The following is a 19,666-nucleotide window of genomic DNA, read 5'->3' on the forward strand; positions in this document are numbered from 1 at the left end:
CCACAAGGAGGCGCTTGGGAAGGTGAGTGAACGCGGAGGAGTGTCTGTTCACTTACTTTCAAGTCCCTTATCACAATTTAATAATGCAAAAGGCTTCAATAGGGCAAACGCAACATAATTAACTCCCCCAAGTAGTAGCTGGGTGCTGACAGGACACAGGCGTAAGCTTCTTTAGTGCAAGGTGTGTCACTTCACACCGAACCGATGGAGGGAGGAATGATATACACCAGCCTGGTCTCAGCTTCCCCTTCCTGTTTCGACCAAAACCATCAGGAGCTTTCCCAAAGTGCTGTATACTAAAATGGGCTCATTCACTCATGTTTTTGGAGCACCTCAATTATCCGTCTGGCAGTCACTGTCAGTCAACCAGTCCTTGGAGTAGATAGATCACTATCTGGCTGGTTCACTGGCAGGCCAGTCACAATCCAACTGAATTCGTTCTTGGGGTGGGTTGCTCGTTCAGTCTGCCCGCTCTTCTCGCCAGGAGAACCCTGCGCACTCCGCCGGGAAACCACCTATCTCACAAAATCCGAGCTCTTAGGCTCCGCCCCTTCGTAGTCTTATCCAATCATAGGTCTCTGCCTCACAGGAGTTCCCGCCCTCCGGATCACATCCAGTTACAGGCCTAACTCTCTCCAAATCTTATACTATCAGACGCCTAGCTCTCCAGGAATTCTTGGCCTCCATTAGGCATAGCCCCTATTGGAGACCTCTCTCCAAGCCCGCCTTCCTTGGAAGTTCTACCAAATCTGAGAGCTTTTCTCCTCTCAACACCGCCCCCAGGGCCTCCAGCTTTTCTCAGGCCTCCAGCGTTCCTGGCTGACGCGATAGATGACGCCATCAAATCGCGCGGGAAGAAGGTCACGCGGTATCCTCCAATATGGCGGCGGCGGCGCTGAGGAGAGGCTGGTGCTGCTGCCCGCGGGTGAGCGGATCCGTGGGGGTGGGGGTGAGGAAGGAGGCCCGCCTTAGGGAGCTCTCGGCCCACGACCTCTAGGAGCTCCTTCTTCTCAGGCCTTTGGTCCCGACGGCCCTTTGCTGGTGTCCGCGAGACGCTTGGGGTCATCTCGTTTGGTCAGCGGAGCCTAGGACAGGGTCTCGGAGCGAGGGCTCCGAGCGTGACGGGCTGGGGCGGCGTTGCGCGCGGCGGTGCTGGAGCGGATCCCTGCCCCTCGCCTCCTGGTCACATCTCAGTGGGTTGACGCCTAGTAGAGAAAAAGTAGCGAGGAGAAGACGAAATCGTGACAGTTAAGGCTCACGTTTATATGCCAGATTCTCTACCGAGAGCATTTCCTGTATTGCCTCTCCTATCCGCCTCTTGCCTTAGTTAACAACTGTCTCAGATTTGCGATGGGGGTTAGGCGTGTAAAATTCACTTAAAAATAGTACTTTATGTTGTTGCTTATCAACCAGGTTAATCAACCTGCCCACAGTCTCGGAGCTAGGGGGGTGGCAGACCCCCATCCAAAGCCAAGGTGTCATTGTGACTCCAGAGGAAGTCTGGAGGAAGGAAAATAATTCATTGGCATCTGAGTGCTGGGAGAAAGACGTTGTTTTTGACCCTGGACTGATTTTTTTTTCAACTGTTGCCTTGAGTCAGCGTTTAGAGGTTGAATTTGAATGTGTTTGAGAGAACCATCTTCAGGTTTAGTGTGTTATGGGATTTTTGTCCCAACTTAGACAGCCATCATCTTGTTTCAGACTGCTGGAGTCAGTTGCTCCAGGATCCATAAGTGTGGGCACATAGAGAAGTCCAACAAGTTATTTAAACTCCCAAGCGTTAACTCTAGAACAGCTATAGGAGATCGTGGCATCTGTTTAAGTTTGGGATGTTGCCTAGGGTGTGAAACAGGGAGAGGGAAAGGCCCAGGGAATGTGGAATTGGAAGGCTGGTTCTATCAGATCATTGACCATCCATGTGCCTGGCTCCGTGCTCGGTGCTAACATGCAGCATTGAACAGGACCAGCACAGGCCCATCTCTCATGGAGCTTAATCATTTGGTAAGAGAAGAAATGCCTTACACATGAGGTTAGCAGCATCTTTGCCCAAGTTGCCCAGCTTGAAGCCTGGCCCTGGACGAGGACGTGGTAGGTTTATTCCAGGGTTGTGCCTGGTACCATAAGTTTTCAGTGTTTGTCTCTCAATGCCCAGGTCTCTGGTCTTACAAGGCCAGCAGAACTGGGGTGGGCTTGTGAGAAAAGACTACTTGCCACCGGTATTGAGGCTCAACCTCCCTCAATAGTTTTCAAACTAATGGATTAAATTGGGGATTTATCCTTGTTCCACCATAGGTTGCATTACCCGGGACCCATCTGTGTCCCCCTATTCAGAGGCTGGAGGGAAGATATGGGCCCTAAAGGTGGGGATCCAGTGTTTTCTCTTTCCACCAGATTCCGCTGGCTTCTCAGAATTTGGGAAGGTTGTCGAGTGTTCAGAAAGCAAAAGGCGTATGTAAAAATTGGCAAATGAGTCCCAGGTGATTCCTGTTTTTTAGCGTGGCCTGCTTTCTTCCTAGTCACCCTCTTATCTGAATAGAGCTTTCTCGTTTCTCCCCCAATTAGAGATGCCTTGTCAGTGGAGTCCGGTTTCTATCCAGCCACAACCTTCTGCCAATACCTCGTGGTACCTATCAGATACGCCGGCCTGATGGAGAACTGCCCCTGGTGAGTAACTCGGGACAGGAGCAAACGGACAGAGGGAGGAGCCTGAAAAATTAGAACCAGCTGATAGGAGAGGGCTCCAGGATATTGCCCATGCTGCCATTAGCATCTGATTGGCAGGCATTCCATGTCCAAGGCCTTTGCAGTTACAGAGCCTGGTGTACCTGGTCCTTTCTGTATCCCCAGAAGTGCTGGGCATGGCTCAAGGTAGGAACCTTGCCTCATAGAGTAGCACATTGTAAGGCATCCCTTGTGTCTTCCACCAGTGGGGCTTTTACGGAGCAAGGCTGTTCCCTTTTCTAGGTAACATCCCTGTAAGTGCTTAAGCAGAGTGACCCAACATAGCCTGGGGCTCAGCTTCCCAGGCTACCTCTTCCCAGCCTTTATGTTGTTCCCAACAGGTAGCATTTTCTAGAGCTTTTGCCCTCCCCATTACCTCTCTTTAACCACACTTCTGTGGGTGCTTCACCACCACAAGAGGAAAGCCCACCACCTGCTACTCTTCCCCAATCTGCAGCTGGGGGCCACGCTCCCTTTCCAGCCTCATCTCACCTGTGTCTGTGCAGGCAGCTAGGACCTGAGCCTGACTGTCTCACTCAGGCTTCATCTTCCAGATCCTTTCCTGGGGCTGATCCAGGCATGGGATATAGGCTCTGTGGCCCACCCCTTAATTGTCCAGCCCCACTCATCTACCTACAGTTTGTAGCACCTGAATGAGTGGTAGGGCTGCTGCAAGGTGGCATGGTCTTAGAGCTCGGAGTCCCCTGGAGATAAATTTGGGTCATGGTGCATCTAGAAAAGAGGGCAGCCTGCTGGCAGCAGGCCTGGATGTCCCTCTTGTGGAGTAGATCCTGGGCCTATTGAAACTTTCCTTGGGACTTGATGGGTGGGGAGGCAGCGGCTCTTGAAACCAGTAAGTGGACCCGCAACTATGGCAGCATGCCCAGCACAGTGTGGAGAGTGATGGGAGCAGCTGAACGCACACAGTCACTTCACTGTGACTTGACTCTCTCATGGTCACCCTTGATGCATTCTCTTGCTCTTAGTTATATAGATGCCAAAGCAGGGATCTAAAACAGGCTCTGGCTGACCTTGAAGCCAATGTCTTTTTTTTATTATTATTTAATTTTTTAAATTGATTTTAGAGAAAGAAAAGGGAGGGGGAGAGATAAAGAGAAAGAAATACTGATTCATTGTTCAACTTATTTATGATGTTTGCTGACTGGAGAATGAAACCTGCAACCTCTGCAGCCTTGGCATATCAGGACGATGCTCTAATTAACTGAGCTACCTGGCTTAAGCCTGTGTCTTGAGCAGTGTATGGCACTGGTACTTGTGCCTGGAGCTGGGCCTCTTCTGGCTTCCCTGGCCTCTGGTCTCTGACCTCTGGGTGTGTTGGGTTTTCTGGTGGAGGGAAACTCGTAGCTTGAGCTCTAAGTGATTGTGATCCTGTGGGCTGAGAGAGGGAGGTTTGGACCAGTCCCTGGGCCCCTGAGAGACATATAAGTCCCGACTGGGGACTTGGTAATGGCTCCCAGAGAAGTTACCTGACCCTGAAAGCCCGGGGAGCAGGACCCTGTGCCAGCTTCTTTGGGATGAGGGGCCACAGAGGCCTTTCAACTCCAGTCCTGGGGCAAGGGCCCCTCTGGTGTTGACTTTGGCCTTGGGTGAGCATGTTGGAATCCTCATGATGATTCTAGGCTGCACCTGTTTCTTGTCGAATGTTTCCTCTGTTGGTAAAGGAGCCTGGCATTTTGTTATGTTTTTAATAGAACTTTTTTTCAAGTTTTAGATTTACAGAAAAATTGAGCAGAAAATACAGAGTTGCCATATACCTCTTCTCCCCATCAGCACAGTTTCCCTATTATTCTTGTCTTGCATTAGAGTAGGATGTTTGTTGCAACTGATAAGCCAGTATGGATACATTATTATTAACTGAAGTCCATAGAGCACACTTAGGCTCATTCTCTGTGTTGTACATTTTGTGAGTTTTACAAATATAATGATGTGTATCCACCAATATAATATTACACAGAATAGTTCTGTTGCCCCAGTAGTCCTGTGGTCTTCGTCTTTATCCCAAATCCTAACCTCTGGCAACCACTGATCCTTTTACTGCCTCCATAGTTTTGCCTTTTTCAGAATTTCATAGAATTGAAATCAGATTGGCCCCTTTCACTCAGTGACATACTTTTAAGGTTCCTCCATGTCTTAACATGAATTGGTAGCTCATTTCTTTTTATTGCTGAATAATGTATACTTTATTGTCTGGGTGCCTCACAGTTTATCACCTGTTGCCTTTTAAATTTGTCTTCATTGTTAAACCTGTAGAAACAGAAAGGAGAAAATTAAAAATTTTTTATTGCTTTTACATCTTTTCAGTCCAAATCCTATTCTTCTGGAAACAGAAAAGGCTTTCTCTCAGGCTTGCTAGATAATATCAAGCAAGAATTAGCCAAAAACAAAGAAATGAAAGAAAGTATAAAAAAATTCCGAGACGAGGCCCGGAAGTTGGAAGAGTCGGATGCACTCCAGGAAGCCAGGAGGAAATACGTGAGTCCCTTTGCTTTGAGTCTCCCTTGCTGGGGCACTTGCCTTCAGAGTTGGGATCTTGCTGGTCCCAGACAGTATGGAGCTCAGTGCTGGTGTGAAGTGGGGCAACAGCTTGTGAGGAGGTGAGGTCATTCATTGAGGATAGCTGCCTCGGCCTAGTTCTCCAGTTTGGCCGTGTGACAGGGTGGAACCCTCTGTGCCCCATCTGCACTGGCCTCTGGGTACCTATGAGGAACACAGGGCCTCAGAGGCCACTCTGCCTGCAGAGTCAGAATCTGAGTCCTCACTGGCCCCTGTGACCCCTCAAGCACTGGGTTCGAGGTGAGCTGCTCCTTAAAGCCTCCTAGTTGTGGTCCTCTGGGCCAAATGGGTACTAGTGTAGTTACTAACTGCCACCTCTTACCAAGTAGCTGCCATGTGCCCGCCACTATGCATGGGGCCTCACACACTGGCCGGGTCCCTTGGTGTTTGTTCTCTTGGCTTCCCTCCCAGGCTGAATGCAAGCCCTGTTCCCTCTGGGTGTCCCTAAGCCTCTCACATGGCTATAACCACCTGTGGGGGGATTCCACCCAATGGAACATCACCCTTCATTTTCATTAAGGAGGGGATGAGCTGGGGGTCCTTTGGGGGCAGAGCATGCTGAGGTTGGGTGAAATGGCTAGGGTGTGGGAGATGCCACAGGAGCTGGTGGCTGGGTGGAGGGTAGGGTGGGGCAGGAGAGTGCTGAGGAGCTGGTAGGCAAGACCACCCCCTGCTGACCAGAGAGATGCTGGGCCAGGGTGCCTTTGCTTAGAAGTTTCGGTCGTCCTTCAGCTGCTGAGACCCACAAGCCAGGCAGTGGGGCAATAAAGGGCCTTTGGGATGGGGAAGAGGGAGGCTGCATGAGGGGAGTTTGAGGAGGAAGGAGCTGCTGAGAAAATGCTTCTTTGACCCTTTGGATGTCCAGTAACTACTGTGTGGTAATAAAAGGAACCAACATCCTTTACTATAGAAAACCATTGAATCCGAAACCGTGCGGACGAGTGAGGCAATCAAGAAGAAGTTGGGGTCAATCACTGGCACTGTGAAGGAGGTAATGGCCTCTGGGTCCCCCTCAGTTTTCTGGCAGCAGCTCCCAGGGCCCACCTGTGCCTCACCTCTGGAGAGAACAGTGGTGCTGGCAGCCCTGGATGAGCAGGCATGAGTTTGGGGCTGGGTGACTGACAAGGGAAGAGCCAGCCAGGCCTGGAAGCTTCCTGAGATCAAATACTCAACCCCTGACAAAGGAGGGGAAGTCAGATTTGCCCACCTGCAGGGCAGTTTACTCCTTAAGTTAGAAGTGGGCGGCTCACCAGCCAGAACACTGGGATAAAATGAGGTTTTTTTCCACTTGCCTAAAAATAGAAGGGGTGAGGATGGCTCTCCCCAAGGAGAGGGTGGATATGGGGGTGAGACCCCCCCCCCCGGATGCTGTGAGACCTTTTCTTCTTATTGCTTCTGTTGTTTGTGTGGGCAGGAGAAGAGGGGCAAGTCTTTGCAGAGTCTGGGCACACCTCACCTTTCTTAACACCTGCTCCTGAGCTGCTGTCACTGTGGCATCCTGTGAAGACTCCCAGCTCCTTCCCATTCTGGGAAAGGGTCCAGCACACCAGAAATTGTAGGCAGTGTTCTTGAACATGCATGCCTGAGCCCTGGGGCCTCAGGAGCCAGATGAGTTCAGAGTGCTGGTTCCCACCCACCCTTGGAGGCCAAGGACTGGCCTTAGTTCCGGGGATGCTCCTGTGGTTCCCTGAGAGAGCCTGTGCTGACATCCTCACCCTTTTCTGTCTCAGTAGAGTCTGGATGAAGTCAGTAAAAGCGACCTTGGCCGGAAAATCAAGGAGGGTATGGAGGAAGCAGCCAAGACGGCCAAGCAGTCAGCCGAGTCCGTGTCCAAGGGTGGGGCCTTCAAAGCCCTCTCCCAGGTGAGTTAGATGCTAGGGCCTGTGGCTGAGGACAGTCTGGGCTCTGGCTCCCTCTTACACTCAGAGCAGAGTTCCCCCCTTGGAGCTCAATCCCAAAGAGCACTGGCTGCACTGAGGGGGTGCAGTGGGGCTGTGAGGAGGGTCCACCCAAGGGGCCAGGTCCTGCTCCTTTCTGGTTGGGTGGCCTTGTGCAAGCCATAGCCTGGGGGGTGCTGCAGTTTGATACGCTGAGAGCCTCTTGCCCATTCTCAGCTGCCAACACCCTGAGCTTAGGTCCATAGCCCAGAGGTCCGTCATGCCAAGGGTGACTCGAGATCCTGAACTCATTCCAGTAACGCTTGTTGGACCTTAGCACACAGCAGGCCTTCTGTTGGCCAAGGGAGCCACAGGAGTAAAAATCCCAAGTTTCTGCTATCAAAGGGTTTTAGGACAGGGAAGGGGACAGGCAGTTCCTGAGTGACATGTGACAGGAGCACACAGGGAAGGGGCTGCAGGCAGAGGGAGCAGATCCTGCAAGCACCACCAGCCTGGGATATGCCCTGCAGCCTGGTACAGCTGGCACGACCGCAGGGGTCAGAGGGAGGCTGAGGCAAAGTAGGGACTGTTGGCATAGCCCTGCAGGTCACTCAGAGGACCTCTGGTTTTCTCCCAAAAGTGACAAGGAGCCGAAGAAAGGGTATAGGCGAGCTTGGAGATACTGCAGGCTCAGCTCCAGACCATTGCACTAAAGCAAGAACCACAATAAAGCCAGCCACTGAAATGTGGATTTCCAGGGCATATAAATGTTATGTTGCACTGTGCTGCAGTCTGTAAGCATGCAGTAGTATTGTGTCTAAAACACACAGTGTACATAATTTAAAATGCTTGAGCCCTGGTGGTTGTAGGTCAGTGGGTTAAGCACTGTGAACCCAAAGGTTGCTGGTTCAATTCCTAGTCAGGGCAGTTGCCTGGGTTGCAGGCCAGGTCCCCAGCCCTAGCCCAGGGCATGTGAGAAGCAACCATCTACATATCTCTCCTTGTCTTTCTCCCTTCCCTTCTCTCTAAAAGTAAATAAGCCTAAACAAACTAAAAATAGTTCTCTGTTAACAAAAAATGCTGACCATCCTCTGAGCCCTTAGCAAGCTGTAATTTTTTTTTACTGGCAGAGGGTCTCACCTTCAAGTTGTAAAAAAGGAGTGTCTGTGACTGCAATAAAATTAGGAGTGCCTGTACTGGGTGTGGGAGAGGCACAGCCATCCCATCTGGGCTCTGGCAGTGGCACAGAAAAGGCCTGAGAGTGTCTTGGGAGGCCCTAATGCAGCTGCCCTTGGCAGGTGGCGGGGGTGAGTTCCAGAGATTTGGGAAGGGTGGCTCACAGACTCAGTCCACTCTAATGGGAGCGTAAGGTATTGGTAGAACCTAAGATGTGTTGGGTTTCCAGGGAGAGCGAGATATTGGTTTTGAATCTGAGGGTCACCTGGGGGCAGGGGAGGTATGTCTGCTGCTCCTGGATTGGCGGGGGATGGAAGTCAGGCAGAACTGGAATCTCCCTGGAGGGCCAGGCCTGCTATTGCCCTGCACCAGGCCAGGTGAGTGCTCTGGGGAAGGCAAGGCCCCAGAGTGCCATCAGGCCCAAGGCCGGGGTTCACAGCAGGTACTCCCTACCTTCCAGGCACAGTTGCATCAGCTGATACTGGTCTGGGGGTATCATGAAGGTCCCTGGTACCCACCCTGAGCTTTATTCTCCTCCAGGGGGTGGAGTCAGTGAAAAAGGAGATTGACGAAAGTGTGCTGGGCCAGACTGGACCCTACCGGAGGCCTGAACGGCTCAGGAAAAGGAAGGAGTTTGCTGGAGAGAAGTTCAAGGAAGAGAAAGTGTTTGAGCCCAATGAGTAGGTACCAGGCCGAGCGGGGATCCCCTCACTGCCTCCCTTTCAGGCTCCCAAAAGTCCCACCCAAGTCAGTTATCAAGTTTGTTTCCTGCTTTAGGTTCTCTGGCTCTCCTGAGAGAATTTGGGGGAGAGTAGGTGGTGGGAAGGGCAATAGAGAAGGCAGAAAGCTGAGAGACAAAGGCAGGGTCACCTCAGCCCCTGAGCTGGGGCCATCCTGCTGTCCCCTCCCTGCAGCAGTGGGCCTAGACCCAGTGGCTCCCCAGCTGCTGCTCACTGGCCACTCCATCTTCCCCAGGGAGGCCCTGGGGGTCGTGTTGCACAAGGACTCTAAGTGGTATCAGCAGTGGAAGGACTTCAGGGACAACAATGTGGTGTTCAACCGTGAGTGTTCACATTGCCGACACTTGGTCACAGCAAGGCCATGACAGGGGACACTTACTGAGCATTCCTAGGGCTCTGGGCACAAGCCAGACCCCCGTTTTACAGAGGAGGAGACTGGAGTGAGAGTGGACCACTCATTCCTGCATGGTTACCCAGTGAGTGGCCATTGGGCGGGCACATTGCTCTCAGGGCTGGTGGCCACAGCAGGGCAGCAGGTGCAGTGGCTGTGCATTCCAAGAGATGCTCCCTCATCAGGGAGAACAGGAGGACAGGAACCCTGGTGCTTGTAGAACTAGAGCCTGCTCAGGCCTTGGAGTTCTCTGCTCTCTCTGGGGCGGGGGCCTTCCCAGATGCTGACAGAGCGTGGGGCTGCACCACCTAGAGGCCTGAATTTCATAGTTTGCACATTTCCTGATGCTTACAGTTGAGCAGCTTCTGCAGCCTCTGAGGCCAGTTGGCCTCCGACTGTGTGCCCAGCTGAGGAAGCCAGCTCAGGTCCTCTCACTTACCCAGCCTCTGTCTGGAACAGTCATGCAGGGGCCACAAGGCACTCACAGAAGTCAGGGGTGAGGGGTATGTTGCTGGAACAGAGCCCTGACCCCGGCTTCTCTCCTACAGGGTTTTTCGAGATGAAGATGAAGTATGACGAGAGTGACAACACATTCATCCGAGCCTCCCGAGCACTGACAGACAAGGTCACAGACTTGCTGGGTGAGTGGGTGGCTCCAGGACCATCCTGCCCCACACCTGCACCCCTGGGCTGGCAACGGGGTGGGGTTCCTGCCCCCCTGCCCACTCCTGCCTTGGCTGCCCTCAGGAGGCCTATTCTCGAAGACAGAGATGTCAGAGGTGCTCACGGAAATCCTGCGTGTAGACCCTGCCTTTGACAAGGAGCAGTTCCTACAGCAGTGTGAGAGTGACATCATCCCCAATGTCCTGGAGGTGGGTGCCAGACCTTGTAGGCCACTCCTTGGGGCCCTCACTGCCCTGCCTTTGGGGCACCACCAACCTTGAGACCAGACCAGAACTTCCTCCGGGATTACTTGGCTACAGGGGGCTGTTTTCTCAGCAGAGGTAAAGCTTCAGTCTTCATAGCCTGAGCACCCGAACTCCCGGACCCTGTCCGTCAGGTACCTCTGAGAAGGCACGTGACCTCTCTGGTCCCAGTGGTGGTAGCTCCAAGCCATGCTGTAGGTCTGCTTCTGGGACTGAGTCTCTCTTCCCGCCTCTTGCTTCTCCCATGTTCTCTGCCTGGAGCTGTTCCCTCATGGCTGCCAGCGCTCAGGTATTTGTCTTCCAGGTACCAGAGCCTTTCAGGAGTCAGGGAGAGGCTGGCTGCTGGCCCTTGGAGAGAACTGTGAGGAGGCCTGTGGGGGTGCACAGAGCTCAGGCTGGACCTCAGGCAGGGGAACAGGACCTGGGCCACTATCACAGGAGGGGGCTCTCTGCCCTCTTCCCTCACAAACCTCTCTGGAACCCCTGAATCCTATTTTTCTGGGCCCCTAACCCCTCCATTTGGCTCAGAAATGAGGAGAGGGCCACTTACTCAAGGTCCCGCTTTACTTGAAGCCCCTTCCCAAAGCTGCCTTCTGTCTGTCCGACCACAGCCCCCAAGACATGGCCAAAGCCTTGGCAACCTCTAGCCCAGCCAGCCCAGGGCTTCAGGAGGCCTCTAATAGGACAAAAGAAAAGCTCTTGACCCCAGGTGGATGCCGGCCCCTCTGCCAGCCCCCTTCCTCCTGCCAGCCTCCATGTGGTTCCCTCTCCATCCTGAGTCTGGGTCTGGGTCTGGGTCTGGGTCTGTCTTGCCACCTTGGGCAGGGCTGGGCAGAGGTAGGAGTGGGGCAGTTCCTGAGAGCAGCAGCCTAGGCTTTGGCGGTGCCCTCTGGGGTGAGGGTAGCCTAGCACCCAGCCTGTCTGTAGTTTCCCACGGGCATCTGGCCCTCCCCTCTCTGGGCTCCTCCTAGATGCTCCCCAGACCCAGCCCTGACTCCAGATTCCTATGGAAGCATCCCCACTCCCCTTCTGCTCCCTGGCCATCCAAAGCATCATTTCCAGGGGAGGCAGAAAGCTGCTTGTCACCTCCTTGGCTCAGTGTCCCTGCCCAGGTGACAGCCTGGTATGCTGCCACCTTCCTCTCCTACCAGGCCCTGGGGAACCCACCTTAGACCACCCAGTAGTCACACCACAGGGGCTTTGCTCCCCGAGGCTTCCCTACTACAGCCTGACTCAAGCTACACACATACCCCTTCCTTCCTCAACCAGAATCTGTGGGCAGAGTGGGGGTAGCGGGGAGGGATGTCTGTCTACAGAGGAAAGGATCACATTTACGTTTTTTCGTATTTCCCTTTGTAGGCCATGATTTCTGGAGAGCTTGACATTCTCAGAGACTGGTGCTATGAAGCTGTGAGTACTTTTTTTTTTTCTGTTTAGGCCTAAAAAGAAATCACAGTTTAGAGATCTGATCGGATAACTGGGCTGGAAAGACTATGACAGGGCCTGGCATCCTGGTCAGATGGGGGTCCTTACATCTGACACAGTCTCGGGCATAGCCCCTTCTGCCCCTTATGCATATTCGTGCAGTAGACTGGATGCCACGTAACCCACAGGACTCACCAGGGCCCAGGTGGCTGGTCTGTTCAGGCTAAACGGGATGGTTTAGGGATGGTCCTTCTAGCTCGCTCTATCCTCCTTCACTTGGCCTAAAGGATGGCTTGGGGCTGAACCGGGCTTCCTGCTTTGGCATGCAGGACCCTTTCTCTGTCCTGATGCTGGTTAAGGAGGCTCATAGGGCAGAAGGGTGATCCTGGGGAAGGCGTCTGAGTGAGATGAGGATTCAGTGTGGCCTTTTCTGTTTCAGGTGGCCTTAAGTGACATAAAGCAAGGCCCCATGGCCAGGTGGGCTGGGGGCCCAGCGGTCAGATGGAAAGGGACAATGATTAATTCTCAGGTGCATTAGATATTCCCCCAGAGCCCATGGGCGCTGAGGAGAGAGCAGTTGGAGGCCCCAGTGGACTGCGTAACCTCCGTTTTCTGAGCCAGAGTTGTACTGTTTCCTGTCTTGTGGGTACAGCATGAACACAAGTGATGTTTTTGACGTACACAGTGCTAGGTGAATTCATTAGCTAGTCTTGCTTTGATATCCCAGAAAACAGAGCAAAACAGACTGAAACCAGAATAGACACTGGCGTTTGTGCTGCCTGTCACATGTCAAACCCAGTAAGCAGAAACAGGGATTGAATCTTTATGGGCACTTTTTTCAGATGGCCAGTGATCTGAAAAGATGGTGGGTTTGCACCCTAACAGACCATCTTACATTTTTTTTCCAAGCCAACATTTTTATAACGGAATAAACAAAGTGCAGTGAGGGTTTTGAAATTCAGGGAGGATTAGGTGAAAGAAACTGTAGCATTCTTGTCCTGGGCAGTTAGCTGTTCCCAGGGTTGGGTAGTTGTCTGTCTCTCCATGGAACACAGTGGCCTGGATGCCTCCAGTTGTCCCCAGGTGGTAATCTCTAGTGATGCCCCTGGAGGTTGGCTGTTTTCGCAGGAGCCAGGACAGGCCTTATCTATAGTTTCTGAAACAAAAGTTTTGACATATGCATCACCTAACTAAACTTATTAACTACTTTAAACTAAAATTTTTCAACTTTCAAATCCTGTCAAGATGTTAATGAATTTCCTGCCTAGGGAGGAGCCATGGGTCCTGATGAGGCCCCAGTGCTCCCCAGGGTCAAGGCTCGGGGGCCTAGGGCTCCAGGCTATGCTAGACTATGAGGAGCCAGTCAGGTGTCCCCAGGAGTCCATTGATAGCCTCATCCCCTCAGGGTTCTTGTCTCCTCTGGTCACTTCTCCTCACCCCACTTGCTCCCTGACCTGTGTCTTCATGGGGTGTTTTCTTCCATCTTCTTTGTATTAAGAAACCCAGAGGCTTTTTTGACTGATTTAATTCTGTGCCCGCTACAACCAACTTGGAAAAAGCAGAGACATTGTCAGATTTTCTTCAAATACTCCCGGACACAGTGACTAATTCAGCAGTCAGTTATGAGTGTTTGTTTGTTTGTTTGTTTGTTTTAACTTCAGGGCCCTTAGGGCGTGACAGACTCTTTCCAGAGAGCTGCCTAGCTGGTACTTTTAGAAATGCAGATGAAGCTATAGCTGCTCACAGAGGTGTGGGTTTGGGTTTTGTTTTTTTTCTAAGAATTTATTTATTTACTTTTAGAGAGAGGGGGTTAAGGGAGGGAGAAAGAGAGGGAGAGGAACATCAATTGATGTGAGGTCTCTCCCACACCCCTAACCAGAAACCTGGCCTGCAACCCAGGCATGTGCCCTGACCAGGAATCAAACCAATGATCCTTGGGTTTTGTAGGTTGGCGCTCAGTCTACTGAGCCACACCAGCCAGAGCCACAGAGAAAAGTGTTATCTTTAACGTCCTGGCTTGAGCACCGGCCTGCAAACCAAAAGATCGCCCATTCAGTTCCTGGTCAGGGCACATGCCTGGGTTGCAGGCCAGGTTTCTGGTTAGGGGTGTGGGAGAGGCCTCACATCAATTGATGTTTCTTTCTCCCTCCCTTACCCTCTCTCTACAAATGAATATATAAAATCTTGTAAAATTTCATCTTTAAGAAACCTCACAAGAAGTAGGATGGGCACCATTTTTTTATCTTGGCAAATCAGTTATTTCGATAAAAGTAGATGCTATTGGAATGTCTTCATGCTTGTCTGTTGTGATAATGAGACTGCACACATCCCAGAAGTGGCGTTTTGGTCTTGGGAACAGGCACGAGGGGATTAAGAGTGTCATTTGGGGTGCCACTGTCCCTGTAGGGAGAACAGGTTGCCTGTGGCAGTCAGCTGCCTACGAGGGACTAATCAGTGAGAAGATAGTTTCAGAGCCACACATGGGTTGGGGCAAATCCTAGAAAAAGTGTTGGATTCCAGGCCAAGACTTGGAGGGAGGTAAATGTGGGGACATTTAAGATCAGCCAGCAAGGCCTCAAGTCTACCCTGTGAGTGCATTTCAGGTGGCTTTCCAGGGGAGCTGCCTGCTTCGCTGATGAATGCCACTCTCGTTTGGCAGTTGTGACATGGCACCATCTTTGTAATGAGAAGGAAGCGGGCCAGCAAATGGGCAAGCAAATGGGTAGTACTGGCCTCTGTGCTTAGAACCATGCTCCTGGCATCCGCTGCTCCTGGCATAGCACATCATTCACCAGGGTGGTTTCTGGAAGGTGCAAGAGCTGAAATCAGGAAATTCCGCCAGCGAGCTGCCTGCAGAAAGAGTGCCCCAGGATGCCAGCACCAGCCCTCACTTGTGGCACGGTGTCTTGATGTGGCCTGGGCTTGGGTGGTCCTCAGATGGTCATGTTGGCCTCTTGTTGCAGACCTACAGCCAGCTGGCCCATCCAATCCAGCAAGCCAAGGCGCTAGGCCTCCAGTTCCACTCTCGTATCTTGGACATCGACAATGTCGACGTAAGTGTCTCTTCCCGAGTGGGCTGGACAGACCCTGGGGTTGGGAATGTGAATTGATGAGGAGTGAGCTCCCCATCCCTGGAAGACTTCCAGCACAGGTGGGCATTTTGATTAAATGACCTCAAGGGTCCATTACAGTGAAAAGTTTCCATAGTCCTGTGGTTGGAATATTCTTAGGCTAATGGTGGGCCTAGGGGGTGCTGCACCTCGACCTCAGGACCCCCCAGGGACTCCCAAGGTGGTGATATACCTGTACCTTCACTGGGGAGGTTGGGGTTTTGTCAGGCCTGCTGAGGCTGTTGCTCTGCCAGTCATCTTGCTTTCTCCATTTGGGGCTGAGGGCATGCCAATGCCAGCTTCCCTATCCCGTCTGTGTGCCAGGTGCCCAACTCTGAAGTCCTGAGGCCCCTCAAGGCCCCCATTCTAGGGACCAATGCTGCCAGGGTGTTGGGAACCCACACGGGTTCTCAGCAATGCAGACTGCATCTTGTAGTGGAGGGCTTGGACTGGTGCATGGGGAGAGTCTCCCAGGAAATCCCTGCGTGGAAACAGGCCAGCAGGTGACTGATTGGGGTGGATCCCTGGAGTCCCTCTAAGGGGATGAGTCAAGATGTTGAAGTGCTGGGGCTCCCTCCTGGCAGCACCCCAGGAAGCAGGGTAGGGGATTGGGTCTCTGCATCAGGGGGAGCAGCAGGGGACTATTAGTGCCACCCGCCCTGTTGGCTCCCCTCACAGTTGGCCATGGGCAAGATGATGGAGCAGGGGCCTGTGCTGATCGTCACTTTCCACGCCCAGCTGGTGATGGTGATCAAGAACCCCAAAGGAGAAGTGGTCGAGGGCGACCCGGTGAGTGAGGGTGGAGACCAGGTAGGGCAGGTGGCCAGCCACCTTGCACAGGTGGCAGTTCAGAGCCAGCAGGTTCTGTGACTGGGAAGGAACAGCAGGGTGGTGCCTTGAGAAGCCCCAGGGTCTGTATTGGGCCTGGTAGAGGTCAGAAGGTGACTGACGTGTTCAGTTTCACCAAAGCCTAACTGAGCCTCTGCTCTGGACCCCAGGCCCAGGTTGACACTCAAACACTCCTCCGCCTGGCAACCTCATCCCACTGTGCCTCTCTCTGCCCTGGGGCCATCCCCATCCTTGCAGGACAAGGTGCTACGCATGCTGTACGTGTGGGCACTTTGCCGGGACCAGGATGAGCTCAACCCCTATGCGGCCTGGCGGCTTCTGGACATCTCTGCTTCCAGCACAGAGCAGGTCCTCTGAGCTCGGCGGCAACTACAACGGGGACTCTGAGCTGTATCATGCAGGGCAGCTGCACGGCTTGGGACCGATGTCCACCTATGGCAACAGACCTCTGGGGATAAGACTGTGGACTCTGGTCCATTCTGCCATAGTGGCTACAAAACCAGCTGGGCAGGGAAGGACCAAGGACTGTGGAGGGATGCTCCCCACAGTGGCAGCCCCTGTACCACCCTGTGCTGCACAGGGTCTGCTGGCAAGCAGGTCACCAAGGCACACAGGCCAGACAGTGCCAAGAGGACGTGGCCCAGAAACAACTCTGGAGATGGGGTGGCGGGGCCCGCTGGCCACATTAATCAGGCTGCTTTAGCTCTGTTAAAAAAAAGATAAAACATTAACAGTGCTCTTGTTGCCCTGTATGTATGTCTGAGATTTGGAAGTGATAATAAAACACCAAAGGGTAAGAGAGCAACTTGGATGATCTGAGGTGTCTGTCATTGGGGTGGCTGTGCTTTCCAGGTCACTGAAGGAACTGGGGACCTAGTGGGGTGCCTTGTCTGGTTGGGACCCTGTACCTCTCAGGGTGAAAGGAGACCAGTGACAAGAAAAGCTAGGGAGGGGTTCCTCTAGGGTGGGATCTCAGGGTTGGGGTTCCTCCAGGGCTGTGAGAACTTGAGCGGCCATGAGTGGTGCTGCGGGTGGCATTGGGATTCCCCAAACGGGAAGTCTGGGTGAAGGTTCCATCGGGAAGAAGGGGGGATGCAGGAACTAACAACTGGGTGGAGGCATCTGGGGTGCTTGGGAGGACGGGATCCTAGATGCCTGCAGATCCGCTAGGCCTGGGCACCGTGATCCTGAGGCTGGGCAAGGTGGCTGCCGAGCAGGCTCCCGGCGCAGCCTCCGCCCCCCCTTTCCCGCCACCGCCCCGCCCCCGTTGCTATGGAAACAGCCGCGGCGGCCGGCTTGCTCGCGCCTCGCCCGCCTAGGTTTCTGCTGTTTCCAGGGGCGGATGGGGTGGGCTGAGCACCAGCTGCCTCCACTGTCACCACCACCGGGAGAGGCCGAGAGCGGAGCCAACACAGGTCCCAGAGGAGAGCGAGGCTTCTGGGCACTCGGTCCCCATCTCGGTCGAGGCCAGGGTGAGGGAAACTGCAGGGATGGTGGGGGAAGGGGTCTCTGGGACGGAGAGAACAAAGAGCGGGCAGGAGCCGGGCCAGACTCCACTGCGCACCCCACCCGGGCCGCACGGTCGCACCTGTTGTGTGCTGGCCGCCGGGTCAGAGCTCCGTCTCCCAGCTTTCAGCGCCCCAACCTGTGCGGAGTTGGGTCCCCTGTGTGGCGGTCGCGGCGTGTCTACGGGCGGGGGCATGGGCGTTTCCCGGAGACGAGAGAGGTGGGACAGGCTAGGTTGGGGGCGACGTGGGAAGGCAGAACCTCATCCCCGTGCCGGGCCCGGCCGACCCCTTGCCCACAGGGCGTGCGGCGATGTGAGCCATGAGCACGACCTGGACACTGTCCCCCGAGCCGTTGCCGCCATCGACGGGGCCCCCGGCGGGCGCGGGCCTGGACGCCGAGCAGCGCACGGTGTTCGCCTTCGTTCTCTGCCTGCTTGTGGTACTGGTGCTGCTGATGGTGCGCTGTGTGCGCATCCTACTCGACCCCTACAGCCGCATGCCCGCCTCGTCCTGGACCGACCACAAGGAGGCGCTCGAGCGTGGGCAGTTCGACTACGCGCTGGTGTGAGCCAGGCATCCCCCAGTGGCCCTCCACTGTACAGGGGTGCCGGCTGGCCCGACTACCCTCAGGATCCCACCCCAGAGCTCAACCCAAGGGTGGAACGTGAGAAGTCCAACCCACCCCACCCAGGCTCTTCCCATCCTCAGGCCTCTCCTGTCACCCTTCCCGGCCAGCCCGAGCCCCACTCTGTGCCTTTATCCCTCCCTGTCCTGGCCCCCCCAAATTAACCGAGCCCGCATCGAGTAGGTGGCTTTGCTATTGTTCCACCGCCAGCATGAGTGGTCTGTCCATTCCTGGGTGCGGGGGCTCTGTCTCCTTCCCTTCCCGTCTGGCCATCCCAATGACATCCCCGCTGAGTGTTGAGCCCCTGCATGGGCTCCCTCCTGTCCCCACGGGGTGGATGTTGCACGCCCCACGCAGGCCACCCTGGGACCTAGCCTGAAGAGTGACAGCGGCTGCTGTGTCCAGGATGCGTGGCGCCTTCCGTGCGGGTAAAGTGCGGGCAGGCTCACTCCCGCCTGGGGCTCAAGCTCTAGTCCAGATCGGCACACCCCTCGCTCAGTCACTGGCGACCCTGCTCCTTCCCCAAGTCCTCCTCCCACACCCCAGAATCCTCCCCCGCCCCTCCCCATGCGTCTCACTCCTACCTGCCTGAGCTGACAGTGATAATAAAAGCTGTTGTTGAGCGCTTACTTGAGCGAGCTGAGTTAGCACCTTTTTGCCCAGCGCTGTGAAGACCCAGACCCACACTTTGGGGAATAGATGTGTATCCACCTCAATTTCCCCAGCTCCAGGCAATCAAGATACCCTCCTCTTTCCTGTGACCTAGGGAGACTCTAGGGGCTGTGAAATGGACTTAGCCCAGTGGGGAGTTGGGGTGGTGTGCCCTCAGCCAGCCCTGGAGCATGGCCTCCTGCTGCGATGACCACATCTTCAGCTCCAAACCCTTCTGACCCTGCCTGGTCCCTTCTTCCCACCATGGCTGTATGCACTTGGGTACCCATGGGTCTGGTGGGGGCAGGGTATGATCATGGAGTGGGCCGGCCCTACTCCACAGCCTGTGTTGTGCACTTTGGAGGAGCTGTGTGCAATGTGTGTGTGAAGTGAGGGTTTCTATATCCCTCACTGTGAAGTGAGGGAAGGGTGAGTGAATGCACCCTTGTAATACATTTTAATAGCTCTCAGAGGGCCAGGTTGGCCTGGGGGAATGCCATTCCAAGGACACCTGGTTCCTGCCCCACCCTCCCAACCTGCCCCTGCTCCACGCCCTCAGAGACTGGTGGAGGGTACACCCCTTGCAAGGAAACGTAATGGTACCTCCAAGAATTCAGGGCCTTTGACACAAGCAGCTGGGACTACCGTTCCCTCCTTTACCCAGTTCTGCTCCTCCTCCTCCCCTTGCTTCCACACGTCTGCCTTAGAGACCCTCTTTCTAACCTGCAACATCTGACAGCCCACCACTAATGCTTAGGTCCCCCAGCTTTGAGCTTGGCTACTGGCTGCCCTGTTGGAAAACCAGAATATCAGGAATTCACTAAGGGAACTTCAGACAGAAGTGACGTTACACAAAAAGGGGAGAGAAAGCATGATATAAACAGCCAAGTGCCAATAGGCCCACTTGTCTATGCAAGAACACTCTTTTCAGGTGATACAACCCACCCCTCTCAGGGTGCACTGGCAGCCCTGGTGAGGGTTTTGTTAAGTACAAAGAATCATTTGCCTAACACGCCCTCACTCTGCTGGTGTCGCCCCTCCATCTGTATCAGGTAAAGTTACTCTGCTCAGAAAACCTTTCTCTGATACCTGT

At 54.0% G+C, this 19,666-nt stretch overlaps 2 protein-coding genes across 3 annotated transcripts; both read left to right on the forward strand.

Moving 5' to 3' along the window:
* The first annotated feature begins 792 nt into the window (after positions 1-792).
* Positions 793-16,598, forward strand: TIMM44 (translocase of inner mitochondrial membrane 44). 2 transcript variants are annotated; one of them, XM_037056601.1, is made up of 13 exons: positions 793-925; positions 2,563-2,664; positions 5,044-5,214; positions 6,206-6,286; positions 7,029-7,157; positions 8,889-9,028; positions 9,324-9,409; positions 10,028-10,120; positions 10,227-10,351; positions 11,765-11,815; positions 14,794-14,883; positions 15,619-15,729; positions 16,027-16,598. In XM_037056601.1, exons 1-13 carry the CDS (start codon positions 881-883, stop codon positions 16,144-16,146), a joined length of 1,344 nt encoding a protein of 447 aa, XP_036912496.1. In that variant the 5' UTR covers positions 793-880; the 3' UTR covers positions 16,147-16,598. The 2 variants fall into 2 exon arrangements, with proteins under 2 accessions (XP_036912496.1, XP_036912497.1); XM_037056602.1 differs by lacking the exon at positions 2,563-2,664.
* Positions 16,599-16,955: 357 nt separating this feature from the next.
* On the forward strand, positions 16,956-18,557 carry CTXN1 (cortexin 1). The gene is made up of 2 exons (XM_037056603.1): positions 16,956-17,261; positions 17,597-18,557. Exon 2 carries the CDS (start codon positions 17,617-17,619, stop codon positions 17,863-17,865), a length of 249 nt encoding a protein of 82 aa, XP_036912498.1. The 5' UTR covers positions 16,956-17,261; positions 17,597-17,616; the 3' UTR covers positions 17,866-18,557.
* Positions 18,558-19,666: the final 1,109 nt, after the last annotated feature.

Source organism: Sturnira hondurensis, unplaced genomic scaffold (genome assembly GCF_014824575.4).
Source record: "Sturnira hondurensis isolate 20B ecotype Veracruz unplaced genomic scaffold, ASM1482457v3 Scaffold0009087, whole genome shotgun sequence".
Classification (NCBI taxonomy): domain Eukaryota; kingdom Metazoa; phylum Chordata; class Mammalia; order Chiroptera; family Phyllostomidae; genus Sturnira; species Sturnira hondurensis.